This window comes from Symphalangus syndactylus, chromosome 12 (genome assembly GCF_028878055.3).
Source record: "Symphalangus syndactylus isolate Jambi chromosome 12, NHGRI_mSymSyn1-v2.1_pri, whole genome shotgun sequence".
In the NCBI taxonomy this organism is placed as follows: domain Eukaryota; kingdom Metazoa; phylum Chordata; class Mammalia; order Primates; family Hylobatidae; genus Symphalangus; species Symphalangus syndactylus.
In genome coordinates, this window is record NC_072441.2 from 64,075,289 (window position 1) to 64,094,256 (window position 18,968).

Below are 18,968 nucleotides of genomic sequence, written 5' to 3' on the forward strand. Positions count from 1 at the left end.
TATTTGAAAATATTTATCATGGGTAATTGCTGTTTTCATTGACTTCCTAAGATTTTATGTAATAATCATTTGAGTCAATATTGGTAGCTAATGTACTAATCTAATATTGAAATCAGATTGATATCTTTGTTACTTAAAGATAATTTGATTGGATCAGCAGTTATTTCAAATTGATTAAACAAAAAATTATAAAACACCTAGTTTGTGCTAAGCAACATAATGCAGTGATCATACAAGAGATAAAAGTCCTTACCTCGGAGTTAAATATCTACTAGGAAGACAGCAAGAATATGTGATAATACAAACTTGAGCACAGGGTGCTCTGGGAGTGTGGCAAGCACCATTTTAGGTAGTCTCACCAGCCTCTTGTTTCCCTCATATACATCATCCAGGTCAAGGTTCAGTCAGAGAAGCAGACTATATGTTTATATATAAGGAATTTTGACTACGCTGTTGTGGGAGCTAAACAATCTGTAAAGCTGTTAGTGTTCTTTCTGATGCTGGAGCTTAGAGTCCACACAGCAGTCAGTTAAGGGAAGATGGATGTAAAATGGGAGGCAGTTAAGAACAAGTGGAAATAAGCACAGACAAACCCATGTCAGTTTTATCATCTCTGGCCTTGATAGCGGTTGTCCTGTATAACCCCATATCCAACACAAACACGTGGTTTAGAGAAACCTGGTTAGAGAAACGAGTGATCCAGGGAAAGGATGGGAAGTTGTCCAGCTGCAGCTTGTGAGCTAACACAACAGGTATAAGCTATAAAACAGCTGCTGCTTCACATTCATCCTCCAAATTTTGCTCAAGACTTGTGGTTTACCCTAACCAGAACATTGAGGCAAGATAATTCTGGAAAATGTAGTTCTGCTTAACCAAGCTGACATTACAAACCACCACAATAACTATCCTATCAATAATTGTTAACCTGAATGAATAATGCTTAAAAATTTCAGCCCCAGGAGATCAAGTAAAACAGAGAGAGAGGAAAGTGACAGATTCGAAAACAAATGGTGTCTGAGCTGGCATTTGGAAGTTAGCCAAGAGGGTGTCGCAGGGATTAGATAGAGTCCAGGAAGATGGAACAGCATAGACGTAGGAGGGTGTGACATTTTAAAAACTCTCAAGTTTGAGTGAAATATAAATATTTAACAAATTATATTAATGGGTTTTTTTTTTTTTTTTCTTTGAGATGGAGTCTCGTTCTGTCGCCCAGGCTGGAGTGCAGTGGTGCGATCTCTGCTTACTGCAAGCTCCGCCTCCCGGGTTCACGCCATTCTCCTGCCTCAGCCTCCCAAGTAGCTGGGACTACAGGCGCCTGCCACCATGCCCGGCTAATTTTTTGTATTTTTAGTAGAGACGGGGTTTCATCGTGTTTGCCAGGGTGGTCTCAGTCACCTGACTTTGTGATCTGCCCACCTCGGCTTCCCAAAGGGTTTTTTGGGTTTTTCTGTTTTTGTTTTTGTTTTTGTTTTGAGACAGGGTCTGGCTCGTCACCCAGGCCAGAGTGTGCAGTGGTGCAATCTCGGCTCACTGTAGTCTCCGCCTCCTGAGCTCGAGTGATCCTCCCACCTTAGCCTCCTGAGTAGCTGGGACTGCAGGCATGCACCACCATACCCGTCTAATTTTTGTGGGGCTTTTGGTAGAGACGGGGTCTCACCATGTTGCGCAGGCTTGTCTCAAACTCCTAGGCTCAAGCAATCTGCTGGCTTTAGCCTCCCAAAGTGCTGGGATTACAGGCGTGAGCCACAACACCTGGCCTATATTAGTGTTCTTAAATGATGTGCTTAGAAGTTGGATTTTATGATGACAGAGGGCAGCCTCCCAAAAGTTTTAGGCAATAGGAATGACGACTAGATTTTTGTTTCAGAAAAATCACTAGCGACAGAGGATGGTTTGGAGAGGCAAGACTAGTTAGGTTGTTAGATCATTCTGGCTAACCGACATTGAAGGCCTTAATCAAAGGCCTTGGCAGTACAGATGGAAAGAATTGACGAGAAATATTAAAGGCAACATTTGTAGGACCTGGCTGAGGAGAATACAGAAGAAGGAAAGAATCAGGTTGAGTCAGGATTCTTGTTTGAGAGAGTAGAAGAGGGAGGCACTATTCACTGATTTGTAATACAGGGGAAACTGTGCTTCAGGAAAGGAAAGAATAGGGCTAAGTATACAGCCATGAAAACACATCAATGTTTTAGTCATGGCAGAGAAAAAAGAATTCTGCAAAAGTGGGAATGGCCAGTCATTGGACGAAAACCAGGGGAGAGTAGTGTCGTAAAATTCAGAGAGTGGAGAATTTCATCTAAGAAAGTCAATAGTAACCAATCGTTTAGGGAGATTAAGAGAAGGACTGAAAGTGCCAATTAGAGCTAAGAACTTAGATGTCTTTGATGCCCTTACAGTAGTTTGGTTGAATGGTAGGGACAGAAGAAGATTACATGGGGTTAAAAGGATTGAACAGCAATGAAGAAATTGACTTAAATATAGAATAATTTCCAGAACATTTCTCACCCCAGTAACTAGAGGGAACCAAAGGTTGGCTCGGGGGAATGTTGTTTTAAGATAAGAGGCTTGAATGAAGAAAAAGTCAATAGAAGATGAGGATGAAAAGAAAACAGTGAAGGAAAATAAACATAGTAAAATCCCTAAGTGAGAGAATAATATTCAGATGACAGGAATTAACAGAAGGTAAACATCTTCCATTGAAACTAGAAAGATAAAGATGGACCTTGAAAGAATGAAGTTTTTCAGTGGGGGAACAGGAAGCTCATTCAACAATCATTTATAAAAAAAAAAAAATACCATGTGTCATGCTTACTGCTAGAAATTAAGATAAGACAGTATGTCATCTCATCTCCACAGACTTTACAGTCTAGCAATCTAGACATAGAGTAGTATAAGGGTTGCCATTGTTAAAACTGTAGGGTGATGGGGCATATATAAGTAAACTTAATCTAGTGTAGGAGATTATGAAAGGCCTTCTGGAACAAGTAATGTTTAAACTGGTATCTGTAGAAAAGAGAGATCATCAAACAGAGGGAATATTAATACCTTGTGCAAAGCGCCTGAGATAGGAAAGAACACGGCACCTTGAAAAACAACCCTAGAAATGAATGACTGGAGCAGAGAGAGGGAAAGGGAGGGTGTGGGAGATAATGCTGGAGAAGTGGATCATCCAGATTATGCACATTCATGGCCTTTTTGACCATATTAAAGAATTCTATGTTTTTTTTTTTAAATAATGGAAAGCCAGTTGTTGTTTTTTTTAAGAGACTTTATGCAAGGTAAGTATGGATAATGTATTAAAAGAGTTGCCAGCAAACTTTTCCTCTTTAGGACCAGATTGTAATAGTTCAGACTCTGAGGGCCACATACAGTCTGTGCTACATAATTGTCTTTATGTTTTGTTGTGTTTTCTTTTTACAACCGTTTGACCCCTGTAAGACAGTAGAAAATAGTAAGAGTAGGTGGTGGGAGCATCTAGGAAGCTATCAGAGTAGTCTAAGGAGGACCTGATATGGCTTGGGAGAGAATGGCCATAATGAGAAAGAAGAGACTTGCCACAAGATTTTAGAGTTTGAATTGACCAAGCTTGCTTGTAGATAGGAGGAGAGGAGGATGTGAGATTGAGGAAAGCATGTAAATTGCCTCGTAGGGTTCTGGCTGTGTGGTACTGTTAATTAAGATACAGAATAGAGGAGAAGAAGCAGGTTTTAAGGGAGAAGCTACTGCATTCAGTTTCATTGTTGAATATAAGTTGACAATTAGATGGTTCTATGGCAACATGAGGAAATGAGCTTCAGATCTGGTAAAAGTAATGGCCAAAAAAATAAAGTAGGGCATCGTTAGCATATAGATAGTAAGTCCAGGGAATGGCTGAGATAACATAGGAAAATTGTATGGAATAAGAAGAGAGGGCTGTCTCAGCCAGACTGGATGGAGGAAATCAAGCAGGCAAAGGAGACTGGTGAGAAAGGGCCAATTTCAATTATGATTTTTTTGACCTATGATTTACTTAAAAGTATGTTTTTGAAATTTCTAAACATATTTGTTCTTTTAGTTCTTTTTATTGTTGATTTCTAACTTAATTACAGGCTGGTCAGAGAATGTGGTCCGTATGATATCAACTTGAAATGATTGAGAGTCACTTTTAGCCTAAAACGGGTCAGCAAACTGTAACCTGTAAGCTAAATCTGGCCTGCCACCTAGTTTTGTACAGCCTGGAAGCTAAGCATGATTTTTACATTTTAAATATTATACATAAAAATTATACAAAATTCAAATTTCAGTGTTCATAAAGTTTTATTAGAACATAGCCACACTCATTCATTTACATATTGTAAATTGGCTTCTTTGTTACCATGTTGGCAGAGCTGAGTACTAGCAACAGAGACCATATGCTCCACAAAGCCCAAAATATTTACTATCTGCCTTTCACAGAAAAAGTTTACCTACCCCTGGCTTCCAATGTGTTCAATTTTTAATGTTTTAGGTGTTCTTGAAAAAAATCTGTACTCTCCAGATAACATATGCAGGGTTTTATATATGTTTATTACATTAATCTTACTGACTGTATTACACAAATTTATATACTTACAACATTTTGTCTGCTTAATCTACCAAATACTGAGAAATGTAAACTAAATTTCCTAATTTGGCGGTGGATCTGTTAAGTTTGTTTTTTTTGTTTTGGGGCTTTTTTTATAGTTCTGTCAATTTTACTTTATAAATTTATAGTTTAGGTAACTAGAAGCAAATAAGTTTAGAATTGTTATCTCTTCTCACTGAGTTAAGCTTTCATCAGTATGTAATGATGATCTCTTTTTTTAACTAATAGTGTCTACATTAAGGTATATTTTGCCTGATATATGAATATACCAGCTATCTTGTTAACATTTTCCTGGTGTAACATTTCATCCTTCTTCTTTCAACCTTTATGGCTCTTTAAGTTCTATATACATATTTTCAAACAGCATGTAGCAGATTTTTTATTCAATCTGGCAATCTTTGACTTTTAACTAAAGAGTATAGTCCGTTTTCATTTATTGTAATTAGCAATTACTGTTCTATTCTGATTCATTCCCACTAATATATTTTATATTTTCTGTTTTGCGGCCTATTCTGGTTTTTGCTATTCATTGTTTTGGATTGACTAATTTAATTCCAATTTTTTTTTTCTCTAATAGTTTGAGTTACTCTATTTCTGTTATAATGATCACTCTAGAAATTTTAATATTTTAATATCTCTTTTATGTTTTATCTTTTTGTCTGTGTTATGTTTCTAGTCCACTGTTTTTCTCTTCAAATGTTTTAAACTTGTTATTTATCCCCACTATTGAATTTCTATCTTAGTCCATTTATGCTTCTATGACTTGAGACTGGATAATTTATAAAGAAAACACAATTAATCTTTCACAATTCTGGGGGCTGGAAAGTCCAAGATCAAGGTGGCAGTCAGATTGGTATCTGGTGAGGACTGCTCCCTGCTTCTGAGATGGCACCTTGCTTCTATACCTTCTGGTGAGAAGGCATACTATGTCCTCACATGGCAGAAGGGACAGAAGGGCAAGAGAGGACTCTTTTCAACCTTGAGCCCTTTTGTAAGGATGCTAAATCCATTCAGGGGGCAAGGTCCTCATGGCTTAATCATCTACCAAAAGGCTTCCCCTCTCAAAACCATCATAATGCAGATTAAGTTTCAACATGAATTTTGAAGGGGACACATCCAAACACAGCAATTTCTAATTTCAATGATAGGTTTAATATCTTTACATTCTACTTATTTCTTTTCAAATTTGCCTGATTATTTTAGTACTTTTTTGTTCCTTCATTACACTTTCAATATCCACTTAATTTACTTAAAAATATTAAGCATACTTTTATTTTGAATCTGATCATTCTTATACCTACAGACTTTGCAGGTTTCTGTCTCTAACCTTTGTGGTTTGTTATTTCTGCTGTCTCTTTCATGATGGCTTGATTACTTTTTGTGTTTTTGTGATTTGTCTTGTTGTTAGCTCACATTTATTGGAAATGTGTCTGTGGAAGTCTTTGACACTTGGTCTACAGATAACTTGCATTTTCTTCTCCCAGCGTCCAACTTGACCAATTTAAACTTGGAATTTTGAGGTCCACAGACAGTACAAAGTCTGGCCTAAAACCTCCTAAAGTTAGGTTTGTGGTTAGCAATGTCCAAAGAAAAGGTATTTTGTTTTGTTTTTCTTTTTGTCCTCTTCTATCCAGAGCCTAGCTTGAGATAAGCAAGTGTGACAGGCAGAATTCTACAATGCCCCATGATCTCTGCTCCCTTGTGTTACCCCAAGTATAATCCTCCCTCCCCTGAATGTGGGTGGAATCTGTGACTTGCATCTAATCAATAGAATATGGCAAAGGTGACAGGCTGTCACTTCCATCATGACATTACGTTATATACAACTTTGTCTGAACAAGCTAGAGAGACTCTTCCGTGGCATTCAAACTGCCATGTTGTGAACTGCCTGTGGAGAGAACCACAAAGCAGGGAACTGTAGACAGCCTCTAGGACCTGCAAACAGACTCCAGCTGACAACCAGTAAGAAGCCAGTCATATAAGTCACAAGGAAATGAGTTCATACAACAACCAGAGGGAATTTGGAAGTGTATCTTCTCCTAGTCAAGCCTCTGATAAGAACACAACCCCAGCCAATACCTGGATTACAGCCTGGTGAGACCCTGAAGCAGAGAACCTTGATAAAACATGTCCAAGCTTTTAACCCATAGAAACTATAAGATAAATGTGTATTGTTTTAAGCCTCTAAATGTGTGATAATATGTTAGGCAGCAATAGAAAACTAATACAGCAAAGGTCTCTCCCAGCTCCATCTGTGGCATGGATTTTTTTTTCCTCGTTCACCCACCAGGGGTCCCTTTTCAGAGGGTACAATCCAAATCGCCACCTTTGTGCAGGCTCTAGACTTTGTTTCCTAACCTTGCACACATGGCCTTTAAACTCAACCTTCAGGTCACCAAAAATTGGTAGCTATATCCAGAGCAAACACCCGTTTCAGGTCTCAATCAACTTTCTTATTTCTTTGAGGATTTCCCACATCTACATCTACTTTAGCCAAGTGCTTTTAAATTATGGTGTTTAAAATATTTTATCCAACAGGTGTTGGACACTTGTTGGACAGTCTTGTAGTTTCCTTGAAAGTTACCATGTTGACAGCTTGAAAGTAGGGACTTCATTTATTCCTTTTCATGACTCACTTTGAGGGCCTGATAGAGTGCCCTTGGCAGGGTTATCCTTTATGGTTTGTTGACTGACTCCAAAACGATTTGAAATATGTTTTTTAACAAGAGGATTTCTTTACATACCTAATCTGCTGTACACCTGGGAATTTCCATTACTCATCAGCCCATTGAAGGTAAATTTCCTACTACTACCAAACCCCAAGCTACTTAAGCAAAAGAGATTATGATCTCTTAATTGCCAAATCCAGTCAACTCTTTCCAGTCTTCATGTTACTTGGCCTCTCTCTTTCAGCAGCATTTGGCACAGGTGGCCACAGCTTTTCCTTCCTTTCTTTCCTCCTCTGGCTCCTAATCACATATGTTTATGCTATTTCTGCTGTCACTGTTTCTTCTCAATTTCCTTAGCTGACTCTACTTTTTCTGCCTCCCTCTTAAATCTTGGTGCTCCTCAGAGTTCTATCCTAGGAATTTTATTCTCATTCTGTAATACATACTGTACGTGGATTACCTTATCCATTCCCATGGCTTCTACTATCATGAGTATGCTGGTGACTTCCTAATCTATATCTCAAATTGTATTTGGAAAGGTAGATTAGGTTAAGCGAGATGATATAATAGCTGGGATCATAGACGGGTGTGACATTGCACGTGTCAGGTGTGACATTGCACGTGTCAGGTGCAATGATCCCAGCTATTAGGGGGGCTGAAGTGAGAGGATAGCTTGAGCTCAGAAGTTCAAGACCAGCTTGGGCAACATAGTAAGACCTGTCTTAAAAGAAAAGAAAAGATCTACCCAAAATCTCAGTAGATATGGAAAAGTTTACTTTTTGCTCATATAGAGTCTACTGCAGGTCCAAGTGACTCCCCAGAGAAACTGTCCTCCATATGCTGACTCAGTGATCCAGGGTTAGAACTCTCACCTTCACCTTCCCATCATAAAATCTCCATTGTTGTGGGAGGGGGTCAGAGGAGGGTTTGCATCAGCAATTAAATGCTTTGACTAAATGAGACATGCATCACTTCATTCACTGCCCATTGGCCGGAACTTGTGACATGACATTACCCAACCACAAGGGAGGCTCCACACAAGAAGGAGAGGAGAACTGGTTATTGGTGAGAACTGGTACTGTCTACCACACAAATCTAGATCTCTTTTGTGAGCCCCAGATCCGTGCATCCAACTGCTCTCTCAACATCTTTACCTGAATGTTCCACAGGCACCCCAAACCCAATGTGTCCAAAATTAAACTCATTATTTTTTCCCAATCCTATAACCCCTTATTTTATATTCTCAACGTTAGTTGATGGATACAACACAGGAAACGTAGTTATTGCCACCTCCCCTCTCTCTCTTACTTTCCTCTCACACCTAATAAATGACTAGACTTATCACCTATCTGCTCTACCTCTTCCCCATGGCCATTGCCTCTATTCAGATCATCCTAGTTTCTCACTTGGAATTCAGCAACACCAAAGGATTCTTCACCCACTGTCTAGCACCTCACCAGTTCCCCCTACACTCTGTTGCCTAAACCCAAATGTGCTTGTGTTAGTCCTCTTCAGCAGTCTTTCCATCGCCTATAAGGGTAAAATATGTTTAGGGCCCGCCATTACCTGGTTTTATCTATCCTCTCCAGGCTTTCCTCTTCCATTACCCACCCTTATCCTATCCTCATTCCCCATAGCACCACCTATGGTGAAATACTTGCATTTCCCTAAACTCAACCATCATGCCAAAGCATGCCCTTGTTTACCCTGTCCCTCTACCTGGAATACACTTCCTCCCTCAGTCTGCCTAGAAAATTATTAATCTTTGAATGTGCAACTCAAACATTGTCTCCTCTATGAGGCTTTTCTTGACACCTATCCTCCCTCCTTATCGTGTAGTCTGACCCCTTTGTTCCTTGCGTCTCACTCTATCCTGTATGAATGTCTCACACCTACAATATTTCATTATGCTTATTTATGTGACTGGCCAGTCTGGAACATGCTTTTGTAGATGAATGAAGATATCTGTCTCTCTATAACAGACAGATCCCTCAAGTCAAGAACTATTGTCTTACTCATTATTGAACCTCCAGAGCTTGACAGGGTGTTTGAGTAGGTGCTAAGTAAATGTCTGATTAATTAGTTAATCCTCCCTCTAAGTCTTGAAATACCACTGTTTCCTTCTCTGTCTCCTCTTCCTCCTTCTTGCCCTTTGGTTTTATCTCTGATCATTGTCTGATCTTTTATCCCCCCTTGTTTTTGCTGCCACTTTCCTAAATCTCTCTCAAATCCATATATATCTCCTCATCTCTACTGCTACCATCCTAGTCCATATTACTATTACCCTCCTCAACTGCATCACTGCAGTAATCTCTCAACCAGTCTATTCATATCTATTCTGGCTAACTTCCAATCTGTTTGCTCCAGTTTTAGTGATTGTTCCGTAATGCAAACCTGATCATGTCACCCTTGCTTAAATATTGTTAGTACAGATAAACCCACTTCTCTTAAAGACAAAAGTTGTGAGGGACTGGCCCCTTCCTGCCTATTCAACCTCATCCTCATCATGCTCCACCCTCTGCCCACGACCCAGTACCACCTCACATACTTCTTCTTTCAGCTTTTGTCAAACTAGTCTTTTTTCTTTTTTTTTTGCCCTTCAACTTCCTACCCTCCTTCTGGCACAGGGTTTTTAAATGTTCTGTTCCCTCTGAACTTTCCCTTCCTCTTGGTCTAGTGGAACTGCAACTCACATTTCCGATTTCAGCTTAAGTGTTGGGTCATTTTGTTGTTTTGTTTTTTTGGCTCTAGGAAGGCTTCCCTGGTCCTCTTCCCCTCTGTTGTAGGCATCCATGGCACAGGGTCCTGATCCTTCACAGCACACTTAACAATCACAATTTACCATTTCTTTATGTGGTAAGGGCCTCCTTTACTAGTCTGAAAGTTCCATGAAGGCAGGCCCTCATGCTCGTCATAATATCCTTAAAGCTTAGAATGGTACATAGCACATAGTAAATGTTCAATAAATGTTTTGGAGTAAGTGAATGAAGAAATGAATCATCTCAGCAACTGAGGTTCAAAAACTTGAAGTAATCATTGACTCATCCTACTGTTTTATTCCCCATATCCAGGTCCCAAGTTATATGTCCTCCAATTTTATGATCCCTGTGGTTTCAGCCTACACCCTTACTACACAATACCCAGAATATCACCATACCGTCTAGCTTCTTTGTCTCTACCCACAATTTATCTTATATGATATGGTACAATCTGTCATAAAGGCTATGTTTATCATGTTATATCTCAATCAAAAATATTTAGTGTTTATTTTTTAAATATTTCAAATATATCTTACTTGGATTTAAAGCTCCCCGCCATCTGGCTGCAATCCATCTAAGTCAACTATTTTTCATCTCCCACCCTCTCCAAATGCCCCTCCCTATTTATTTATTTATTTATTTAAGCACTCTGTCACTCAGGCTAAAGTGCAATGGCATGATTGTGACTCACTATAGCCTCAAACTCCTGGGCGCAAAGGATCCTCCTGCCTCAGCCTCCCAAAGGTTGACGCCTGGATTACAGGCGTCAACCACCACACCCAGCCAAAATGTTCCACTCTTGAACTGTGCTAATATCCCAGAAATACATCACTTGAATTTCAGCAACCAACCCTGGGCCTAGGGCACCCTTCCCGCAGCCGTTTCTCCCTCCATCCATCCAAAGCCTATCTGCGCTCAAGGTTTACCTGAATACCTCCTTGCCTGATTTCTCCAGGTCTGCCAGCTGTGAGTTACTCCTCTCCACCTGGAAACCTCGTCCTCAGACTCTATGCCTGGCTAGCTCCTTCTCATCCTCGAGTTCTATAAGTGGAAATGTCCACTCCTCAGAGAAGCCTTCCCCAGTCCTCCATCTTCTCTAAAGACATTCTCCCAGTGTATTCTGTCTAGCTAGCACTCTGGTTTTTTTTCCCTCAAGGCCCTTAATACAATGTGTCATTGACTTATCATTTATTTGTTTTTCATTTCTCTTCTCAATTAGGTGGTAGAGTCTGTGAGGCAAGGAACTTTCCTGCCTTGCTCTCCGAAAAACCTGTAATAACCTGGTCAGTTATTAAACCTATATAACCTGGTCGGGCACGGTGGCTTATGTCTGTAATTCCAGCACTTTGGGAGGCCAAGGCAGGCGGATCACCTGAGGTCGGGAGTTCAAGACCATCCTGACCAACATGGTGAAACCTGTCTCTACTAAAAATACAAAATTAGCCGGGCATGGTGGTGCATGCCTGTAATCCCAGCTACTTGGGAGGCTGAGGCAGGAGAATTGCTTGAGCCCAGGAGATGGAGGTTGCAGTGAGCCAAGGTTGCAACATTGCACTCCAGCCTGGGCAACAAGCATGAAATTCTGCCTCAAAAAAAAAAAAAAGAATAAACAAAAAACCTATAACACCAGCTCACTGTATGGCCTATAGCATTTACTTAATAAGTATATTTATTAATATTATTTTACAAATAAATATTTATAAAGAAATGATTTGCCTTCCCTTTGAAGGGATCTTAACACTCTTAACACATTTGAAGTCTGCACAGCTAGTACTTAACTCTTAGCACTGTTTGCTCTTCATTTTTCATTATTAGCCTCATCTCCCTGGTTAGAATAGATGAGATTATAAGGTTTTTGATGACAATGATAATGTCATACTGATGCGACCTCCACAGTAAATCTGGCACAGTGGTTAAAGTAAATATTTAATAAATATTTAATTAGCAAGAAACCTGTCTTACCTCCTTATGTTCTGGCATTCATGTGTCAGACACAAAGAAAAGGTACAAAAGAAAGATTAAAAAATCGTAATGTTGGGCCGGGCGCGTTGGCTCACGCCTGTAATCCCAGCACTTTGGGAGGCCGAGGCGGGTGGATCATGAGGTCAGGAGATCAAGACCATCCTGGCTAACACGGTGAAACCCCGTCTCTACTAAACAAAATACGAAAAAATTGCCGGGCGTGGTGGCGGGCGCCTGTGTAGTCCCAGCTACTAGGGAAGCTGAGGCAAGAGAATGGCGTGAACCCGGGAGGCGGAGCTTGCAGTGAGCCGAGATAGCGCCACTGCACTCCAGCCTGGGCCACAGAGCGAGACTCCGTCTCAAAAAATAAAATAAATAAATCATAATGTTGACCTCAAAGAGGAAGTCTACCCTTGAGTTTAGTAAGATCTTTGCCACACACAACGTGACGCTGGCAGTGGCAGGGGCAGTAATCTTTATTTCGTCATTTCTGAAACACAGGAGCAGTAACGGAAGCAAGTGAAATGCTCAGTCTTAGACGATTGCGTCGTGCTATGACCGGACTTTTTCTTGAAAGGTAAATGCATTTACCACTTGCTTTTAATCTAGATTAAATAATCACTCACCAAAAGAAAGTGTCGTCTAATTGTTAGTGGTTTCTATCACTTGTTTTCTTTGGTGCGGGAAGGGTTGTATTTGAATGGTTCTATTTAGTTGATGGATTTTACGCAATCGGTAAGATTCTCCAGTGCTGGATGAAACGTAAAAAAGTATATATAGCACCGCTTCTATTTTAATTTATGCTCCTGCCAAATGTTTGGATTGTGCTGAAAGGGAAATGTATTTCCTGCTTTTCTTGGCCTGGATTTGTGAGTAGCTGTTTCCCTGTGGTATTGTGAGATGATTTTGTCCATTTATGTGAAAGTTAGGTAGAGTGGCCTAACGTTTTCACAGTGGCTATGGTAACATTTTTGTAAATTCAGAACTGCTACTGTGAATTTCAGGATTTTACAGAAACCTATGATCCTATCTTCTTCCACCTCTCCAGTGGCAAAGCCTAGTGAAAGCTCATATTCTGTTTAGCACCAGCATATATTTCAATATTTTAAAAATATTATGTCAATATTTTATGATGGTCTGGAAAGAGCACCATTGACTTAGAAAAGGAGCAAGAAGTGTGAGAAAAATTACCACTGCCGATTCTGCTGTGGACCGTGGGCTTCCTATTCTCATGGCTCAGATTCCTCACCACATCTTCCCGTTGGCCCCTTTCTTATCTGATGTTGCATGATCTAAAAATGTTTGGTGAATTGTAAGGTACTTGGTAATGTTGCTGTTGCTGCGATTGTAACAGGTACGGGGAGATGAGGTGTCCTTCTCCCAACCCTCCCACAGGTCCAAGGACTTGGAAGTTAACTTTTGAGAGCTGAACAATACAACAATAAATAATTGAGGACATTTGTTTAAAGAAAGGACCTTAAAATATAGAAGAAATAACAAAGCCCAAACATTTTCCCATGAGTTTTTCTAAATATGAAGTAAAATTCTGGCCTCCTAAAAAAAAAAATCAGGGATGCATACAATGTTTTATGCACAAAATATCTGTTTCATTGTTATTGATTTAAATAAAAATGAAAACAATTCTATCAGTAAGTGGGGAATTCGTTAAGCAGGTTATAATACATAGCTATAATGGAAAGACCCATCACCACTAAAAATGTTATAAAAAGTTTTTAGTGACATAGAAGAATGTGTATGGTAAAATGCTGAGTATAAAAGGAAGATATGACCTCTTATAAAAAGAAATATCTCAACTAGCTTTTTAAAAAATGCATGGAAGTCTGACTAAAAGGAAAGACACTAAAAATATTAATGAGTAGTAGGAGTTTGGGTGATTTCACTTTTCTGCCTTTAGATATTTTATACATTTTGATATAAAGCCTAAACAAGAATATTGGCAAACTTGAGAAGATAATACGTGAACAGATTAGAAGCGTCTAATGAGGTCTAGAGTAAGGGTCTCCAAGAGCAAGTTTGTCAAAGTTTATGTAGCAATGCCAGGGAAGAAAGAGTAAGATTGATACATCAGCCCCAGTTGGCAGTCAATATAAAAATCATCCATTCATCTTCTCTCATGCTTACTTCAGTTCAGTGCTTACCAAGCAAATTTATTATTTTCACTGGCATTCTTATATGTTCCCCTGATAGGTAAAATTCACTGATTGCACCAACATGTACCTTGTGTTATTTCGGCTTATACATCAGTCTCCTGTGAGTTGGTTGGTGGGAATCAGTTCTGGAGAAATCAGTCATTTCTTGGTGCCCTGATAAGATCAAATTTCTGGACCTGCAAACCTGAAGGCTGGCTGCTGAGCTGCAGAAACAACACCAGAATTGTTGACCACTGATGAGTGGTCTGTGACCACTGATGGCACTAGAACACCCACAAATTGCCTCTCATTGTTACTACTCTTATATGACAATCACAGTCTCAGAGCTGGCCCTTAAGCTGACTCTCCCTTCTAAGCTTTCTAAAAGATACCTTGTTTTATTCTCAGGGGATGACAGCATGGGAGGAAATGGCTCCACATCTAAACCCGACACTGGTGAGTTTATGACAGGAATAATTACCTGCCTCACATCTGAGTTAAAATAACTAGAAATTGTGCTGAAGGGCTGTAATGGAAAGGCACTAGCTAGCGCATTTCTGAAGTTGGAAGAATCCAATTTTACCAGGACACAGAATCTAATGCCAGGAGGGGTGAAAGGGGGAACCACAGAGACCTGCCTGGCCCTCCAAATCTGAGTAAAGGGTGTCTCTGCTCAATATCAAACTAGGTGGGTCCTGCTCCCCTATTTGTAGTGTAGGCATTGGGAAAACCACTGTGGCTGTTTTTGGCTAGGCACTATTAATAGCTGTTCTGCAAAAAGAGCAAACATAAAAGGGCAGCAGTTTCAAGGTCAAATTCCCCAAGGACTTTGGGAAGCATTTGTTGTTTCTCCCTAGCTGGGAGATGCTTTCCTTAGGCCAGAGGGAGCATGTCTCTTCAGGAGTTCCTATTAAAGTCTTTGAGGAGGGCAACACATGAGATTTTTTTTTTTTTTTATCAAAGGGACACTAGGCTTGTATTTCATGTATGTAGTTGATTTTTAAGTTCTAATTTTCATTTAAAAGTAGTACTTGGAATCTAAAAAACAATGTTCTTTCATTTTTGTAAGAGTTGCAGCCCCATCCTTAATTTCCACTGGTTGCTTGGGTAGAATGGGGCACCTGGAGACACTTAAGCTGGAAGGGTATCATGAAAAGTGACAGATAAACTAATTCCTTTTGTGTTTTCTTGTAGAAAGACAAGGCACTCTCCCCACAGCAGCCCCAACAACTAGCCCTGCACCCTGTCTCTCTAACCACTACAAGTAAATGAGCATTCTCCCATCTGTTTCGTCTTGTACCACATGGGATTTGATGTTGTGTTGACAGCCTTGGCTTGGGGACTTGGGCAGGGAGACTGGGGACAAAGGACTAGAAACAGTAAAAGAACAAAGTCAGTTTGTGATCTCAGGAGTATGGCTTTTAATTTGGCATCCCCTAAGCTTCAAGAGATCCATGGATCCGCTAAGCTTATAGGTAAAATTTGCTGGGTGGAGAATTATGAACATTGTGTGGGTTGAGGGAGGAGGAAAGGAAGAGGCCACAGCTTCCTCTGAGGCCTCAAATAAATGTGAAATTCAAAAGCAAAAGCCGAAAACCACTGGGTGAAAGTTCATTAATCAGTGTGAAAACCATTTCAGGAGTCCATCCATAGGCAGAAAAGGTTTCGCTCTTTAGGAAAGGCCTTCAAAAGCCCAACAGTTCATCCTCTGCCTTTCTTTGCCAAAACAGCAAAAAACATTTAATCCTTGCCTTTTGTGCTGGGGTTCTACTGGCACTGCTGCTGATAGCCTTTATCTTCCTCATCATAAAGAGCTACAGAAAATGTAAGTGGTCTCCAAGGGATAGGACAGCCCTTCTCTCTCTACCATTGATACTAGAATTAGCTATGGGTGAGTAACGGGAGGAGGTAGGGGAGGGTGCAGTGTGATAAAAACTGCTTATCCCACCCTGTCTGCAGACTGAAGACTCAAATCCCTTCATTTTTCTTCGGCCCTGCCCCCCACCCACCTGCCAACACCTCCTCCCCACCCCACCCTTCACCCAAGAGCGAAGGGAGAGTCTTCCCATTTCCCCAGGCCCCATTGCTGAGATGGGTCCCTCTTCTTTCTGGCAGGTCACTCCAAGTCCCGGGCCCCAGATCCTCACTCAGATCCTCTGGCCAAGGTAAGATGACCACACTGTTTTGGGGACACTGAAGGGCTACCGTCATTGGAATTCCCCTCCATACTCTTCATTATCTACTAGAATGGTGGTATTGATTTCCAGACACTGGGCAAGTGATTCTTTGACCAAAGTGCTCAGGTTGCTTCTACAGAGCAACCTTTTGCTCCAAACTGAACTCACTCATTCCTCCTTTTTCTCCCTTTGCAGCTTTCATCCATCCCAGGGGAATCACTTACCTATGCCAGCATGACTTTCAAACCCTCAGAAGAAAAGAGCAATCACTTGGCTGAGAACCGTTCTGCAGACTTTGACCCCATTGTCTATGCTCAAATTAAAGAAACAAACTAACCCAGCTTTTCCAGTGAGGCTTGAATCCATTTCCTCTCATCTCAGCCCTATCTTCACACATCACTTTCCCTTTTTTACAAATTTTGGACCACCACCTGTGTGGAAACTGCAGTCGGAGTTGTTTAGATGTGATCTGGCAATGCTATCTAGCAGCTTTGGAGACCAATGGTCAGTCTTTTCCTGGCCAGAGAAAAGATTGATGGCCCTCCCACTTGAACTGACAGCCTGTGAGCCCCTTGGGGGCATAGACTGCCTTCCTTGGAGCCTTCCAAAGTGTGTGGTACGGAGCTCAGTGCACAGAGTATTCACCCAGCATCATGAATCAACTTGGGAGGAGTCAACCAAATGAACAATCTACCAAGAATTTCAAATAAAGTCAAACCCCCACAGTGCTGCCTCCATCTTTATTATTTATTTGTCTGTTCCTGCCACCTTCTCCAGAGGTCAAGATTAAAAGTCCAGAGCTCATTCACAGCCAAAAACACCACCAAAGGTGATGGCACTTGGAAACAAGCTCAGATTTTATTGGGGTGCAGGTACCAAACTCTGCCACTAACTAGCGGCATTCATTTAGGCAAACTTGTTAAACTTTTCAAGCCTTAAGTCTTTCGTCTTGAAAACAGAGATAACACTTACCACTAATAGTTAGTGTGAAGACTAAATGAAGTACCTTATACATAAGCATTCTATACCTTCAAGAGCTCTGCACAAACACAAGTTCCCTACTGTATAAAGCACTATGCAAATGGAGATTTCTACCTCCATCTTATAGCATAAGAGGTATGCATAACAATATTATATGAGAACCAAAGATAAAGATTAATCTAAACATTAATTCCCCCAAAATCCCAATGAATAATCACATATAAAAATCCCATTAACAATATCATCAGATGAGTCCCAAAGGTGAACAACAACAAAATATCAATAAGATTATTTTTCACCGGGCAGGCTTACTCTAAATTTCCTATGTAAACCATAAACAAGACAGCAAATCCAGAAAAATGTATAAAAATAAATAATAAAAGTTATATGGGAAGGCTAGCCCTTGCAGCTAACTAAAAGTACCTGTTTTATTAAACATCACTAAAGCAATATGTTAATGGTACATGAATAAATAAATCAATTGAATAGAATTTAAAGACAAGAGATACATCAAAATATATAAGGAAATTTAGAGTATGATGAAGATGGAATATGAAATCATTTGGGAGAAACTGGTTTATTCAATAAGTTGTATTAAGATAACTAGATAACCATGTAAATGAAAATAAAGTAGGATCCATATTTCACTTCTTATATGAAAATAAATCCCAGATGTGAAAAATTTAACTGTAAAAAAATCATAAAAGCACTAGAAGAAAATATGAGAGAATTTTTAAAAATATTTTTGTAGAGCATGCCTTTGAATGTATGTCACAAATCCCAGAAACCAGAAAAGATTAACTTGACTTCTAAAGTACAATTAAAAAGTCCAAAGTACCGTTAAAAAGTCAAAAGGCAAATGACAAGCTTAGAAGACACTTGCAAAGCATCTTATAGACATATAAAGATCATTTGTAAATCAACAGGGGAAAAAATGATCAACTCAATAGAAAGGACAAGGGATAGGGGTGGGCAATTTGTAGGAAAGAATATATAAATGGCTCAAATATATGAAAAGATACTCGACTTCACTCATAATAAGGGAAATAATGATTACAACTACAATTAGATAATTTTTTCTATCAGTAAGACTGGCAAAATTCAAAAAGTTTGCTAACTGTGTGGGCAAAACTCGGGGGGAACCAAGACACACATACACTACTGGTGGGAGAGCACATTGGTACAGCTACCACAGAAGACCATTTGGCAATAGCCAACAACATTCTAAATTCTTTTCTAAGAATTTATAAATAATCCTATTTCTAAGGATTTATTCTACTCAAATACATGGAAAATTGCCTACATAACTTGAATTGCAGCAGTAATCAAATTGGCTAGAACTTACTGAGGCTTATTACACTTTTAGTACGATTCTAAGTGCGTGGCATGTATTCATGGAATCCTCACAGAACACTGTGAGGTTACAATTATTACTCATTTTAGATACAGAAATGGAGGCACAGAGAGGTTAAGTAACTTGCCCAAGTTCACACTGCTAGTAGTAGTGGCACCGGAACTCAACCCTGGGTAGGCTGGCTCCAGACTTTGCACGTTTATACATTGTGCTCAATTCTCTGAAACAGCAAAAGATTGAGAAAATCTTCATTGTACATGGAGAGGGGACTGGTTCATTGAGTGCAATGTAGCCATTAAAAAGAATAAGG

General features: G+C 39.9%; 1 protein-coding gene across 1 annotated transcript; it reads left to right on the forward strand.

The window, feature by feature from the left end:
- The first annotated feature begins 12,311 nt into the window (after window positions 1–12,311).
- Window positions 12,312–17,048, forward strand: C12H1orf162 (chromosome 12 C1orf162 homolog). The gene is made up of 6 exons (XM_063625658.1): window positions 12,312–12,573; window positions 14,555–14,602; window positions 15,341–15,410; window positions 15,877–15,971; window positions 16,262–16,311; window positions 16,519–17,048. The coding sequence occupies exons 2-6, from the start codon at window positions 14,566–14,568 to the stop codon at window positions 16,657–16,659; spliced, it is 393 nt and encodes a 130-aa protein (XP_063481728.1). The 5' UTR covers window positions 12,312–12,573; window positions 14,555–14,565; the 3' UTR covers window positions 16,660–17,048.
- Window positions 17,049–18,968: the final 1,920 nt, after the last annotated feature.

What these genes read in the sequence shown, in the direction of transcription:
- C12H1orf162 (XM_063625658.1), top strand. Translation starts at nt 14,566, where the DNA reads ATGGGAGGAAATGGCTCCACATCTAAACCCGACACTG. An exon ending in CATAAAGAGCTACAGAAAAT is followed by an intron (nt 15,972 to 16,261) that starts GTAAGTGGTCTC and finishes TCTTTCTGGCAG; the next exon opens with GTCACTCCAAGTCCCGGGCC. An exon ending in ACTCAGATCCTCTGGCCAAG is followed by an intron (nt 16,312 to 16,518) that starts GTAAGATGACCA and finishes CTCCCTTTGCAG; the next exon opens with CTTTCATCCATCCCAGGGGA.